We start from the raw sequence: 15458 nt of genomic DNA, 5'->3' as shown, positions 1-15458 counted from the left end.
CATCTTTTAAAAGATTCTGGCGAGCAGCTAGGAACGAAAAAAGGCTGCCCTAGTGCTGGTGGAGATCCTCAACCGGGGGCCACTCCCGGGTTGGGTGAGGAGGTCACAGGAGGTCCCAGAGTACAAAGTCCAGCCACGGAGAGCCCCTGAGTCTGCACCTCCCACAACCCTCGGGTGAGCCAGCCGGCTCCAGCCCTCCTCCCTGAAGGGAGGGGACCGGTCCTGAAGCGCGTTCCGGGTGGGCTTGGGGCGCTCGCTTTGGATGGAGTTTCCTTTCTGCTGCTCTAGGGAAAACTGCTTCCCCACCCGGTCGCTTATTCCCGTGACAGGGGTCCTCAGCCCCAGAGCTGAGCCGACACGGAGCTCCAGTGACGGTTAATAACCACCCCTGGGCGCCTGGACTGCGGGGAACAGCAAGCCGCCTCTACTCCCTCAAAGATGGATTTCTAACAGCATCTTACATCTCACCCCCCCACACCGCCCCCCGCAGCAGCCAGGCAGACTTTTCAAATAATTAACTTTTCTTGGATGTAGTTACAATAATAACATATGCACAAGGGCGGAGTTAGACCACACAGAATTCCACCTTCCCGCGTCTCCATTAGTCCTAGTCCTCAAAAGTTAATTACTTTTGATCTTTTCTATATTTGTTTCTATTACTTTAACCATGTAATGCCAAATAAAAAGATAATGCTTCTACTTCTTTGTTTAGTACATTGATTCGTGTGTATATAGGCCTTGCTGGGGACAGAAAGCAAGACCTGCCTACTAGACAAGCCTTCTACCTCTGAGCCACATCCCCAGCCCTGTCTGCTCTATCATCATTTTTACATGGTCAGGGTGCCTTCCCCAGGTTATAATAAATCTTCAGTGCTTTGTCCATACACTGAGTCTGAAGGTGAAACTATAGAGCTGGTATATTAAAGTATGTAAATGCTAATCAATGTGGATCTGTATGAAGACATAATCCTACTTCATTAAACCAATGCCATGTAAAATTGTAACATTAAATGTAGGGTCTAAACACTTTGTCAGGCCACATTTTTGTTTTCTTATATTTCAACCTTGATTTTACTGCATGAAGGTTTTATTTTTTAATGTTGATTTATTTTTGGTACCAGAGATTGAACCCAGGGATGCTTAACCACTGAGCCACATCCCCAGTCCTTTTGGTATTTTATTTAGAGACAAGATCTTGCCCAGTTGCTTAGGGCCTCCCTAAATTTCTGAGGCTGGCTTTGAACTTGTGATCCTCCTGTCTCAGCCTCCTGAGCTGCTGAGATTATAGGTGTGTATCATTGCATCAGGCACTGAACATTTAAATTTTTCCTAGAATGGTGTTTTTCAAACTGCCACAATGGGACTTCATGCCTAGCTCACCATGAGGCCAATATCAATCAGCACTTTGCTCCTATTCGGTTTATTAAATAGTCTTGGATATACTGCCTGTTCCCTGGGCTGCTGCAGGACTATCCTCTTACAATGTCTTCACACTGCTCCTCTGTTGAATCCCATTTTAGTTTTGCTGGAATATATCCCTAAGTACTTTTTGTAGAAAGGTTGTCTGGTAGGTAAGTGATTTGCATTCTTACATATTATAAGTGGGTTTTTTTTCCACTTTCATGACAGAATAGGTAACAGTTTATAGGCCCAGAATGACTGGTTCAGAATCATATCCTTGGCAATATGGAGTCCTGGTTTTCTTACCTGTAATGACAGAGGCGTTTCTTGTCATCTCTGTTTCACTGGCTTTATACTTAATTGGGTGTATGAGAAAGTTTCTCTTCTTTCCTTTAGTTTGCACTCTTCTGTTTGAACCATGTTTCTCTTTTGAGTCCTGGGAAATTTTATTTTCTGTATAGTCAAGGATTAACCTCGCTGAAATAGAGGTCTGGCCTCTGCCCTCCACTACTGGGAGGTGATCTTTAAGTCCTTTGAATGTCCGGTTTGAGCAGACTGTGTTGTTTGTCGGGTGCCTTCAGCCACACCACAGTTTATGTTAACTAGGAGATTTATGATGTGGCATTTGGGCCCTGTGGGATCGGCTCAACCTCGGGAGGGACTAGAAACTAAGGTCAGCCCCGGGGTGGTCAGCTTCATCTGATCCTCCTAAAAACCCTGCACATCAGGGCCCGGGTGAGCTCCCCTGGTCGGCACATCTTGACATACTTGTCACTCATCCTTGCTGGGAGAAGTCAGTACTGTCCAGATTCCACTGGGAATGGACACTTGGGAGCTGGTTCTTGGAACCCTCTGGACTCTGCTCATGCCGTGCTTCTCGTGATGGGTTTTCACCTGGATCCTGTCCCCGTAACGAACCTCAGTGCCGAGTATGACAGATTGCAGGGGGTTTTTCGAGTCCATTCGGGAAATTATGGAGCCTGAGGGTGGCCTTGGAGACCCCCCAGTTCTGCGTGTCTCATCTGTGGCCTGCTCTCGGTCCTCCTTCTGCCCTGCGGCAGCACTCGGGCACCAGGGCCTGCGCTGATGCGCACCTTTCCTTCCTGTGTTCCCACTGCTCTCCTCTCCCTCAGGTCGGGAGCTCCCACGGGCTTCTCCTCTCAGAGCTTCATGTCCGCGCCCTCCCCCAGTCTTGGTAGGCTTTTTTCTTTAAATATTTTTTTTATTGTAAAATATCCAAACAGGGGCTGGAGATGCAGCTCAGCACTTGCCCAGCATGTCAAGGCCCTGGGTTCAATCCCCAGCACTGGAAAAAACAAACAAACAAACAAACAAACAAAAAAAAAGAGACAGAGAGAGAGAGAGAGAGAGAGAGAGAGAGAAATCCAAACATACTAAACAGCATCTATTGAGCTTTATCAAATTCACACCTTGATATGTGGATTATTTACAATTTCTGCAGAGGGAACAGGGGCAGCCTCACCTGGCGAGAGCCAGAATCGAGGCAGGATTGACATTGGTGCTCCCAGGAGGGGTCCCTGGGGCTTCTTTCCTTGCTTTGCCCGCTGTCTGTCCCTTCCCTGATCAAGTCTGCTCCTCTGCAACCCAGGTCCTGCCCCAGCTCCTCCCAGGCCTCCTGTCCCCCTCTTGCCTCCTCCACTCAGCCCCAGAAGACAGACAGAGGTGGTTTTTTGTTTTGTTTTTTTTTTTTTTTTTGAGGGGAGGGAGCCTCAACCACTGAGCTCTGTTTTGTATTTTATTTAGAGACAGGGTCTCACTGAGTTGCTTAGCACCTCATTTTTGCTGAGGTTGCCTTTGAACTCACAATCCTCCTGCCTCAGCCTCCCAAGCCGCTGGGATTACAGGTGTGCGCCAGCAGCCAGAGGTCTTTCTAAAGCCTAAACCAACCCTGACTTCCCTGCTCAGAACATCTTTGGCTCACAGGGGCCCTGAGAGGATGACCAAATTTTTAATTTTATTTATTTATTTAGGTAACAGAGATTGAATCCAGGGGTGCGTAACCACACCCCCACATCCCCATATCTTCTTATTTTTTATTTAAAGACAGTGTCTCACAAAGTTGCTTAGGGACTCACTAAATTGCTGAGGCTGGCTTTGAACTTGCAATCCTCCTGCCTCAGCCTCCAGAGTCACTAGGATTATAGGAGTGCACCACTGTGCCTGGCACTAGTTAATTTTTAAATGACCAGCAGACACCCGTGTCCCACGTATGTGGTTTCCTTTTACCCTACACCCATGAGGCCGCCTTTGAACCTCAGCAGGATCCTAATCCAGGATTCAGGCCGGAGAGGCCAGTTCGCTGGGAAGCCCAGCTCTTCACCAGGCCACGCTTCTGTTAGTGGGGAACAAAACAGGTGAGGTGCATTCGGTCTCCTGTGGGAGGGGCCCTCCAGAGGGGCAGGGTGAGGCCAGGAGCCTGGAACTGGTTTGACAAGGATCAACAAGCACCTGGGTCTTCAGCAGGTGCCCTGCTTCTTCCTGAAGGAGGAGCAGAGCCACCATTCTGCAGCAAGCAGGGCGTCTCCTCTGACCTTGGCCTGGACATAAGTCAGACTCCATCGGATTTGAGAATCAGCCCGTCAACGTGCACGCACACACACGTTCACACCTGTGGCATTGTAATTGGGATTATCTTGAATCCATTATTCAGTTTAAGGATGTCAGGACATCTTTGCAACATTGAATATTGATTAAATACTGAATACTGAAGATTTTGGCATACAAATTATATTCAAGTGAAAACGTTTGAAATCAGAACTTTTCTTATCTGACTCAAGTAAAGCCTCTTGAAAGCGTGTGGAATTCAGGAAGGAGACAGCATTGCAACAACAGAACCATCCCCACTTTCCCACGGGAGCCACGAATCCCTCCCCTTTGTGTTAAGTTGGTATAAATCTTGTCCTGTGGCCATTCAGCCAGTAACTCAGGGCAGTGCTCTGGCCTGCGTGGGATACATTTTGTCTTTTCCCTGTTGATCTGCTTTTGGCAGTTAATTTGCAGACCTCTCCCCCCCATCATTCAGAGCTAAACTGATGGAGTAGCACCCCCAACACGATCCATGCACATGGCATCCCTCTTGATTTAGGTCGTATGAATTTTATCTTGATGTTTTATAGATAACAGAGTAGAAATAGTGAATATAGTTTAGAAATAGTGAATAGTTCAGTTTATTCCTATGGGTTAGATATTTTGATATATTTTATGCTAGTGTGATGGTGTCATTGTAAAATTTCACCCCTCCCTTGTTTTCCAGTTCTGCTCTACCACGGAGTTAGATTCCCCTCCCCCCCTTTCTCTAATAGTTTTTTTACTTGGAGGCACCAAATCGCCCAGGCTGGCCTGGAACTTGCAATCTCCTGAATCTCCTGCCTCAGCCTTCTGAACAGCTAGAACTACAGGCATCCGATTAAAATTTCATTTTTTATTTGAGCTGACAATGGGAATAACCGATTTCTGAACACCGACACTGTGACGTTGATAGATCAGTTTGTCTGCAGATTCTGGTTTTCCGGGTGGGGGGCTGGGGACTTGCTGCTTGGCCCAGGTTGGGCTCTAACTCATGGCCCTCCTGCCTCAGGCTGTGGAGTAACTGAGGTTGTACATGGTGTGTGCCCAGCCTCGCCCACGCCAGGCAAGTGCTCTTCCAGTGAGCTACATCCCCAGGTTCCCTTCATTGGAAACATGGTTTCTAAATATTTCCTTCCACTCTGTGATTTGTCCTCTCATGTTCTTGATGGCACCAAATTCTACTCTACCAACTTTTCTGAGGTATAATTCACGTGCAACAAACTGAACTTTTTTGCTTTTTGGGTTTTTTTTTGGGGGGGGGGCAGGGTACCAGGAATTGAACTCAGGGGCACTCGACCACTGAGCCCCATCCCCAGCCCTATTTTGTATTTTATTTAGAGACAGGTCTCACTGAGTTGCTTAGCGCCTTGTCCTAGCTGAAGCTGGCTTTGAACTTCGGATCCTCCTGTCTCAGCCTCCTGAGTTGCTGGGATTACAGGTGTGCCCGGCCTTGAACTTTTTTGTTTTTTGTGGTCCTGGGAATCGATCCCGGGGCTTCATGCATGAGAGGCAAGCTCTACCACTGAGCCACACCCCTGCCCTAGACTGAACTTTTTACAGGATGATTTCTCGTGTTCTATCATGGGTATGTGCCATGAAGCCACGGCCATAGTCAAGACCCTGTACATGAGGCACTGAGACATGTCACCACAGGGCTGAGCCTCAAAATCTTGCTAAATGGAAGAAGCCAGACCCAATGATGTCGCATTCTGTGATTCCACTTATATGAAATATCCAAAGTAGACACATCCAGAAAGAAAAACCAGATTGGCAGTTGCCAGGGCTGGAGGAGCGGGATGGGGATGATGGCTCAATAATACTGAGTGTCCTTCTGGGTGGTGGCCAGCCATGGGCAGGCACTAAGTGCTGCTGAACTATCCACTTGAAAAGAGTCAATTTCCTGGGTGCAGCGGTGCAGCCTGTGATCCCAGCGACTTCGGAGGCTGAGGCAGGAGGAGAGCAAGTTCCAGGTCAGCCTGGTGACTCAGAGAGACCCTGAGTCTAAATAAATAAAATAAATAAATAAAGAGAGCACTTGCCTGGCATGTGTGGGACCCTGGGTTCAATCCCTAGCACCACAAAAGAAAAAGTTGATTTTCTTTTTTATTTTTTTAAGAGTTTATTTTTTTAGAGAGAGAGAGAGGATTTTAATATTTATTTTTCAGTTTTCAGCAGACACAACACCTTTGTTTGTATGTGGTGCTGAGGATCGAACCCGGGCCGCACGCATGCCAGGCGAGCGCGCTACTGCTTGAGCCACATCCCCAGCCCAAAGGTTGATTTTCTATTGTATAAATTTCACAAATAGCAAAATAAGGACGGCAAGGCCACTCAAGACTGCGGAACGGCCTCACAGTGGGTTGTGGGGTCAGGGGTCCAGGACCAGGAGTCAGGACAGGGACAGCCCTTTCTCGGTCCCAGGAGTGTCCCCCAGGCTGGGTCCCTTCAGCCACAGCAGCTGTCCCTCCTGAGGCCTGCACTGCACCCATTCCAGGAAGCTGAGTGTGAACACCCGTGGCCTCTGGGGCTGGCCACTGCTGTGAGGTCCATTGGGATGTGACATTGCTTCAGAGGCCGCAGGGAGGGATGCAGGAGTGGGGGAGTGGCTACCTGGCCATGTGCCCAGAGGCTGCGGGGCAGCTCTGAAGCCCCTGGGTGGGGGGTTGTGGGCTCGTGGAGCGGGAGGGAGATGATGCTGCGCTCACCTGGGGCAGGTGTGTTCGCGAGTCCAGCAAAGTAGGCGACACTGCTCCTCTGCTGGCACCCAAGGCGCCCGCTCCCTGCTACAGCACAGATACATCTGTCCCCAAGTTCCCATGCGGCAGACTGGGTCCTCAGGGTGGCAACGCTGAGGTACTGGGACTTTTAAGAAGTGGAGTCTCCTGGGAGGTCACTGGGGACGCGTTCTCAGGAGAAAGGTGCTCAGAGTCCCGCCCTCTGTCCTGGCCTCCTGTCTCTCATGGGGTGGCTCTTTCTGGGACACGCTGCACCATGGGGATGCCTTTGCTGTGATGAAGCCAGACACACAGGACACACAGGGTCGGACTGCATTTACACAAAATGTCCCCAGGACTGCCCTGGGGACAAAGATGAACAGTGTGTGGGCGCAGGTGCTGGGTGACAGGTGAACGCACGCGGGGACTGCAAGTCAAAACCACAGTGAATGGCCGTGGTCACAAAGCCAGAGAGTAACAGGGGTCGGTGGAGACGCTGGCACCTGTGCCTCCCGGCAGCCGAGGGCATTGTGCGTGGAAAAGTGGACGTTCCTGAAACAGCGACGCTCAGTGGCCACACGCCCAGGGACACGCAGACACGTCCACACAGAGACCTGCACCCGAGTGTCCGGAGCAGCCACATCCCCAACGGCCAACCTCCAGACACCCCGAGAGCCATCGCTGGTGCGTGGATGCACAAAATGCGCGACATTCATGCGATGACACCTTGGCCGTCCAAAGGAATGACGCGGGGGCACACGCTGCGGGCAGAGGCCCTGGAAAAGCTTCTGGTACGTGGGAGAAGCCACACGGACCACACAGGGTGCCGCTGCATTGACACGAAATGTCTGCGCAGGGACAGGCAGGAGGGGGGGGCAGGGGCTGGGGGGAGGGAGGACATGAGGACCGACGGCTGATGAGCTTGGGGTTCTTTTGGGATGAAGAAAATGTTCTGAAGTCAGTTGTGATGGACGCACAATCTGAACATATACCAGAAACCACTGAATTGCTTCCTTTAAACGGGTGACTGGCCTGGTGCATGGGCACCTGGGTGGAGCTGTTTTGAAACAAGCGGAATGGGTGTGAGGAGCTGAGGGGGAGGAGGGCACACACCTGCCAGGTGGAGCCCCAGCCAGGGGCGGAGGTGAGAAAGGAGGGGTCAGGCTTGTGGCATGTGGACCCCAGGGGAGCTCCTGAAGAAGTTCCTGCCCCTTTTATAACCCACACAGAGGGCTGCTGAACCTGGGGTGCATTCATCCTCATTCCCATAGGCCCCACCCCCAGTCTGCGACTCCAGGTAAACAAAACTAATAATAAGCCCACAGAAGAGCCTAGCAGGACTCCCCAGTACTTCAGGGCCCCCACTAGCCCGGGACTCTAGGTTTTGCACCAGCCAGCCCTCAGCCTCGTGGCACCCCACTCCTCTGCTTCTCCATATATTCTGACCATGCCCTCTGGCAGCAGGACCTTTGCACATGCTGTGTCCTCTGTCTAGAACAGCCTCCCCTCTGCTTCAGCTTCAGATCCTCAGGAGAGGGATTCATAAATGGACCCTCACCAGGGCTTTGCACTGGTCACTGTGATGTATATACAGGTGTGTGTGTGTGTGTGTGCGTGTGTGTATCTGTATATCAATGGGGGTGGGTTGTGGGGAACTGGGGATTGGACCCCAGAAGTGTTTACCACTAAGCCACATCCCCAGCCCTTTCTGTTTTTTTTTTTTTTAATTGTGAGCCGGGTCTTGCTAAATTGATTAGGGCCTTGCTAAGTTACTGAGGCTGCTCTCAAACTTGTGATCCTCCTGCCTCAGCCTCCTGATGATACATATTTTCAACTATAGCTTCTGTTTACAACCCGAAGGCAGGCCATAGAAACTAGTATTTCTCTTTCCCAAGTAGATCATAGAAAAAACTCGAATCTTCCCCTGTCTTTAGGTGGCCATAAAGAAGTCCTCTTCAAATAGTTATTTAGGATAGAGAGAGAGAGAGAGAAATCTGAGCTAGATATACTGAGCCACTGAGATGGAGAAAGTGCAGCTGTAAATCTTGGGCAACAGCCCTCGGTCCGTGACCTTGTGGAGTGATGTGGAATGAAGAAAACACCCGAGTGCAGGGAAAGCTAAGAGAAGTTGTGCAGCTCCACCGGGCCCCACCTCCACTCCCCTCCTAACTACAGCCCTTCCAAGAATATTTGACCCCCAGCTGAGGCAGGGCCTCTGGATCCCGGGGCAGCGCATTCTCCCTTGAATGTGTATCTACTTCCTCAACGAACCTGGCTATGCCTCTGCCTGGCGAGTGCTGAGATGCTCTTCCAACATGTAGGCCAAGAGCCTTCTGGTCGGGTTCCCCCTTCCCTCTGGGAACTCCTCAGGTCCTTCTCTGGCGACATCGCGTTTCCTGTGACATTCTGACCTAGTCTTGTGCAACAGTAGGTCATAGGATGCCTCATTCCAGAGGGTCCTACCCATGAGGAATCTGAACAGACAGGCCTTGCTGGGCCCCAGCAGAACACAAAGGGTCAGGGCTCAGGATCCCCAGAGCCGTACAGGGAAGGTCCTGGGGGGCAGCACCTGGAGCGGGCATGGAGCCTGCCTCTTCTCAATCTTTAACTGTTTTCTGTTTTTAGTCCTGGGGATTGAACCCGGGGTGCTTAACCACGGAGCCACGTCCCCTGCCCTTTATATTTTTTTATTTTCAGACAGGGTCTCGAAGTTGCCAAGGCTGGTGACAGCACCTCAAAAACAAGACGCCACCAAGGCACAACGTCATGAGAGTGATTTAGCTAAGTTTGACAATGACAGTGAGTCGGCTGCATTGACCAGATATACTCTGGAAGAGATCAGAAATATATTCAAGCTCTTGTCATTCAAAACCCAAAGGTTGCAGGGCGTGGTGGTGTCTCCTGTAGTCCTAGCTACTGGGGAGGCTGAGGCAGAAGGATCACTTGAGCCCAGCATTTCTTGGCAAGCCTGGGCAACAGAGTGAGGCCCTGTCTCAAAAACCAAAGAAAAGAGCCAGGCACAGTGGTGCACACCTGTAATCCCAGCAATCTTGGAGGCTGAGACAGGAGGATGGTAAGTTCAAGGCCAGCCTCAGCAATTAGCAAAACCCTGTCTCAAAATAAATAAATAAATAAATAAATAAATAAATAAAATTTATTTTTTAGTTGTAGATGGACACAGTATCTTTATTTTATTTATTTATTTTTATGAGGTGCTGAGGATCGAACCCAGGGCCTCGCACATGCTATGCAAGTATTCTACCGCTGAGCCATAACCCCAGTCCCCCAAAAAGTATTTTAAAAATTAAAAAAAAAATAAAAAGGGCTGGGATGTGTCTTGGTGGTAAAGTACCCCTGGGTCCAATCTGCAGTATTGAAAACAAAACAAAGTGCTCTCAGTGAATGACTTAGGTACAAAGAAGACTTGAATTAAAATATTAGAAAGGTGGGTTGAAGATATAAATCCCTGAGGCAGAGGTGCCCTTTCAAATGAAGACAGAAAGAATAAATGTGTGTGCTGGGGTGGGAGCCAGGGCCTCGTGCGAGGCAAGCGCTGAAGCTCTGAGCTGCTGCCCAGGCCCCGGCCTCCACTCCTTTTAAGACTTTTTAATTTGGGAAAGGGTCCTGCTAAGTTGCTGAGGCTGGCCTTGAACTCGTGATCCTCCAGCCTCAGCTTCCTAAGCAGCTGGGATTTCAGGTGTCACCTCCCCCAGTGATTTCGTTGTTTTAAAATGGAAAACCTCAGTGAGGCAAAAAACACCAGAAGAAGTATTAATGGTCAGACGGTGACCATTAATATTTGTCACTTTAACAAGCAGACAAATATCCAACAAGTGGCTGAGAAGACGACCAACCCGCAGGCGAGCAGGGAGGTGCAGATCAAGACAAGAATGAAGTTCTACTGCAGGGCTCAGCTTTGAAAAGTCTTAAAGTGTGCTCATTCCCAGTGCCCACAGTTCTGTTGCTCCACAGAGCCTTTAGCTTTTCAAATATTAACTATGAATGTTTTCATTTAGTTTTATATTTTATTTTTGGCTTCCAACTCTTTTTTTTTTTTGTATTGAGGATTGAACTCAGGGGCACTCGACCACTGAGCCACATCCCCAGCCCTATTTTGTATTTTATTTAGAGACAGGGTCTCCCTGAGTTGCTTAGCACCTCGCTTTTGCTGAGGCTGGCTTTGAACTTGTGATCCTCCTGCCTCAGCCTCCAGAGCTGCTGGGATGACGGGGCACACCACTGTGCTGGCTTCCAACTCTTTTTTAAAAATTGTACACATTTAAGGTATGCATAACATTTGCATATTCAGGGTGAAATGATTATCACAGGCTAGTAAATTAACAAATCCATCACCTCCCAAATCGCCTTTTTCTTTTCTTTTTCTGGTACAAGCACCTGAAATCCATTCTCTCAGCAAATTTCCAGTGCACATACAGTTTTGTTAACCAGCATCTTTGTGCTGCAGAGCTCTAGAAATTCTGACCCTACAGAAGCGCAGCTCTGCCTCCTTTGAGCAGCCTCTGGAAGGTTTTCTGCATATTCGGGTTTTCATGGGTTGCTCTCTCCCTGAGCAAATGTGCACAGCTGTTGCTGGGAGGCGCGTGCCAGTTGCTGATTTTGAGAGGAAGAAGTGGACAGTATTGGTGCCCACGAGGCAGCGGTGCTTGAGTAGGCCTCAGAAGGCCAGACTGCTCCCGAATGGGGTCCGCCGGGATCCCCCAACACAGACAGGATTCCTTCCAGGGAGGGGACCTTGGCTTCTTTGAATTGGCTGAACTTTTATGAAAAGTCTGTACAATGTAGAAAAACACAGATGGAAGCGCAAGACGGCATCCTGGACAGGACAGAGCCCACAGTGCCCCCTGGTGCTCTCCTGGGCTGGTGCTTCTGGGAGCCACTGCCACGTCAGGGTCTAGGGAGTCCCTGGACCTGGGTCCCAATTTGTCCATTTGCCTTCTTTCCCCAGGATGTCCAAAATGGAGGCACCAGGAGAGGGCCTGGTGGAGAAGTCAACATTGAGATGAGGAACGTCAGTACCCAGCACGGGCACCGCTCAGTGATGTAATGATGAAGTTGAAGACGTTCACCTTGGTCACCACTGGCCACAGATCACAGCCAGCAACATAGCCCACAAGAGGGCGCCTGCGTTGCAGGGCTCTCTCCATCTGCGGGAGCTCGCGCCTCAGGGTGTGGAACTGCCTTCCTTCCAGGTGCTCACCTCAGAATCTGAAGTCCATGGGGTGAGCGGCCCACAGCCCACTGCTCGGCAGATCCTGCCTGCTCTCCCCGGGGAGTAGGAATGGGCCCAGACCCCTCCTGCCCACCTCCAGGGTCTCCACGCAGGATGCCAACCCCTTTCTCCTTTTTGGCTCCTGCTCCTGTGCTCCTCCCCTGGTTCCTGCTCGCTCACCGGGCCCAGGGCATCCCCCAGTGTGCAGGTTCGCAGGATGCTCGCATGCGAATGTGCGTCCACGTGCAGAATCAAATAGAAGACGTCAGTGCACAGCTCGGGCAACATTTTTTTTTCTTTTTTTTTATGCTGGGGATGGAACCGGGGTTTTGTATTCTGACACAGAGCCAGCCCTGTCCTTGAACAATCATTTTTGCTCTAACTAGGTTTAAGCTGTGTCTGGCAGTAACATGTAACCCATGCGCCTCTATTACATATAATGAGTTGTGTGTTTTTTTTTTTTTTTTTACAGTGCTGGGAATGGACTCCAGGGCCTGGAGCACTCTGGGGAAGTGCTCCACCTCCAAGCTACACCCAGCCCTATTTTGTTGTTGTTTCTTGTTTGTTTGTTTTTTTGAGACAGGGTTTCGCTGCGCTGCCCAGGCTGGCCTGGCACCTGTGGGCTCCGCGGATCCTCTGCCTCTGCCTCACATTATTAGGTACAGAATTATTATTAGGTACAGAATACAAGTGCATCTGTAGTTCTTCATGAAATGGATACAGTGAAACAGGAAATATCGGACTGCACTGCAGGGTAATTAGTGAGACCTTCATTCCAGCGAGATACATATGTGTATACACAACAGTAGTATACAATGTCATGTTACATAAAAATAGATATTTCATTATGTACTATGTCACACAATGCATTAATTATACAATACTTATAATACATATATAGGAAGAATTGCCAATAAATATGTATGTTTTTGAGGGATTACATAAATTTTTCTTAATGGTCTGGGGACTGAACCCAGGGGTGCTTAACCACTGAGCCACACCCCCAGCCCTTGTTATTTTCTATTTGGAGACAGGGTCTCACTGAGTTTACAGCCTTCATAAGTTGCTGAAGTTGCAGTCCTCCTGCCTCAGCCTCCCGAGTCACAGGCATGCGGCACTGCTCTGGCTTCTCCAACTCCTGTGGTGGCTGGTTGCCGCGGATCTGGATGGAGGCTCAGAGGTATGTGCAGTTGGTGGGGACAGTTCCAGTGGGGTGAAGGAAATGGTGGGGGTGGCTATGTGTCCTGCAGGCCTCAGCAAGCCCATGGGGTGCTCCGGAGCTAGTGTGACCCTGCAGCGGGGAGCCTGTTGAGGCCAAAGGGCCGGCTTCTGTTGCCTGACCCCTCACCCAGCCCTCTGCCCTTGTCCTATTGTGGGGTTAGTAAGGGCTTTCGGTAAAGGGCCAGAAAGTAACTATTTCAGCTCTGCTACAGTAGTACAAAGGGTAGAAAATGAGAAAACGAGTGAACACAGCTGTGTTCTAATAAATCTTTATGTATAAAGACAGGCAGCAGGCAGCCTGAGCTGGCTCAGGGGCCGCCATCGTCTGCCAACTCTGTTCTATTTGGCAGCCACAATCTCCTGCTGTTCCACAGTAAACTCTCTTTCCCTGCAGCTGCCTTCAGGGCTCCTCTCAAGCTGCTCCCCCTGACCATCTGATCCACAAAGCCATCCCTGTCCCCAGCTCCTGGGCCCAACACTGGATTGGCTCTTCAGCTCCTGCACTAGAGCTGGCTCTGTGACGGCACAGCCTGCTCTTGCTCTGGCTGATCCCCAGATGGAGGCTGCAGCCCTGCGAGCACATGCTCAGCAGACAGGCAGGCTCTTCACAGGCGCATGAGGACACCCTCGTCCTCCTCTAAGTGTGCTTCTCTCCCTTTGTCCATGTTCCCAAGCCACTGGGGCTGGGGTCCGATTCCTGGCCACCCAACCTCACTGTAGCCAGCTCAGGGGGACCTTGTGGGCCAGGGGATCTGGCTGGAGCTTTTGTAAAGGCCATTTTCTCCTGGGGTGGCTCTCAGCCATCTTGGCTCCTCTAGGTGAGGGTCTGCTGAACAGGGAAATGAACGCAGGGGACGACGGGGTCTGTCAGGAAATGGGAGGGGCAGAGCCTCAGGACATGAGACATGAGTTGGTGTGAACAGGTTCCCGTTCTTCATACTCTGAGGTCCTGAGTCACTGGGGAGGGGCGTCTGGATTCAGCCCAGCCCCTTCCTAAACATCCACAGGAGGGGGAGAGAAAAGTCCCACCTGTCCCCCCACTGGATTTGAGCCCCGTGAAGGTGGGATTGGGGCTGTTTCAGTCACCACCGTGACCCCAGGGTGGGGCAGAACAGGGTGGGACATACGGAGGGCAATTCAGTGGAACATTCCGAAATGAGAGAATAAATGAAGTACATTTTTTTTAAAGGTTAACAGGGATTTTTAAAAAATATATAAAAAAAGGATGCATCAACTTGAGGACCAGCCAGCTCCATAAATATATTTATTCTAACCTTCTCCCCACATCTCAAGATCGCAGCCAGCAGGAAACCAGAGCCCAGAACCACCTTTTGGCCTCAGGCGTTTTGAGGAGGTTCTGTGCACTTCCACTCTCTGATCCCACCCCCCCCCCACAGGACCCACCACCACAGCGGGGAAGCTGCCCACACCGGCCACCTGTTGGGACATGTCAGGCCAAGTTTGAAGGCTCCAGCTCAACCAGGGTCAGGAGCTGGGGCTCAGGCCTGGACTGCCCAAATGAACATCCCACCTTCACCTCTTCTCTGCCTGGGTGACCTGAACAGGTGACTTTCCCTCTCTGTGCCTTGGTTTCCTCATCAATGACATGGGGATCACCCAAAGCACTTAGAACGCTGCCGGCATCTACCCAGAGCTTGGCGCACTTGACCAGCTGTGATAACAACTGTGCTTACTAACACCAGGGGGAGCCCAGAGCCCCTGGCCTCCACCAAGATGTCGGGCGGGTGGACCTGCAGGGGCCTCCTTCACTGGCTCCACAGCCACCCCTCCCCGCAGCACCCTCTGCCCTGGCCTTCTCCCCATCTGTTCACATACCTAGGCCTCTCCCAGCTTTAAAGGGACCTACCCCCTCGGCTTCCTCCACACCAGCTGCTCCCCCTTTTCTAGAAGGAATCAAACTTGGTCTCAGAACCCCATGGTTTGGTCTTCTATTGGGGCAGCTCTGCATCCAGGTGGTTTCTACTCCCCTGGCAAAGTGGGAAGAGGGAGGCCAGTCCCGCCCTTCGCACCGTGCCCTGGAGCTGCGTGGCAGTGGGCACAGTGGGCAAACCTGCCCTATTCACTGCAGGGTGAGATCTTGGGTGTAATCTAGGGCTGCTCTGAGAGGGGATAGCAGGTCCCCAGTGCCTCTGTGTAAAGGCGTCTCCCCTCCTCTGCCCAGTAACCTATCATCATCCTCCTCCTCCACCTGGAGCAGCTGCAGTCAGGTCACCTGGGCCCGAGAGCACAGAGGCTTTTCCCTCCCTTGGGTTCTGCCCACTCCTGGGGCAGCTGGTTCCTCC

The 15458-nt window shown here is 50.8% G+C and overlaps 1 protein-coding gene across 2 annotated transcripts in view; it reads right to left on the bottom strand.

The window, feature by feature from the left end:
• Opa3 (outer mitochondrial membrane lipid metabolism regulator OPA3) overlaps window positions 1-15458 on the bottom strand; it is a 53538-nt gene that overhangs the window by 2573 nt on the left and 35507 nt on the right. Inside the window, exon 1 of one of the 2 annotated variants that reach the window (XM_046455865.2) lies at window positions 1708-2690. The exons of the other annotated variant lie outside the window; for it this stretch is intronic. Within the exon in view, the coding sequence (XP_046311821.1) occupies window positions 1708-1735 (28 nt within the window). The 5' untranslated portion in view covers window positions 1736-2690. Of the gene's footprint in view, window positions 1-1707; window positions 2691-15458 lie in introns of those variants that run through there. 2 annotated transcript variants of the gene reach the window in all.

This window comes from Marmota monax, unplaced genomic scaffold (genome assembly GCF_021218885.2).
Source record: "Marmota monax isolate L192 unplaced genomic scaffold, Marmota_monax_Labrador192_F-V1.1 WCK01_AAM20220418_F8-fsc00149, whole genome shotgun sequence".
Taxonomy (NCBI): Eukaryota; Metazoa; Chordata; class Mammalia; order Rodentia; family Sciuridae; genus Marmota; species Marmota monax.
The sequence above is the reverse complement of the archived record's forward strand: the minus strand, read 5'-3'. Positions and strand labels throughout refer to the sequence as shown.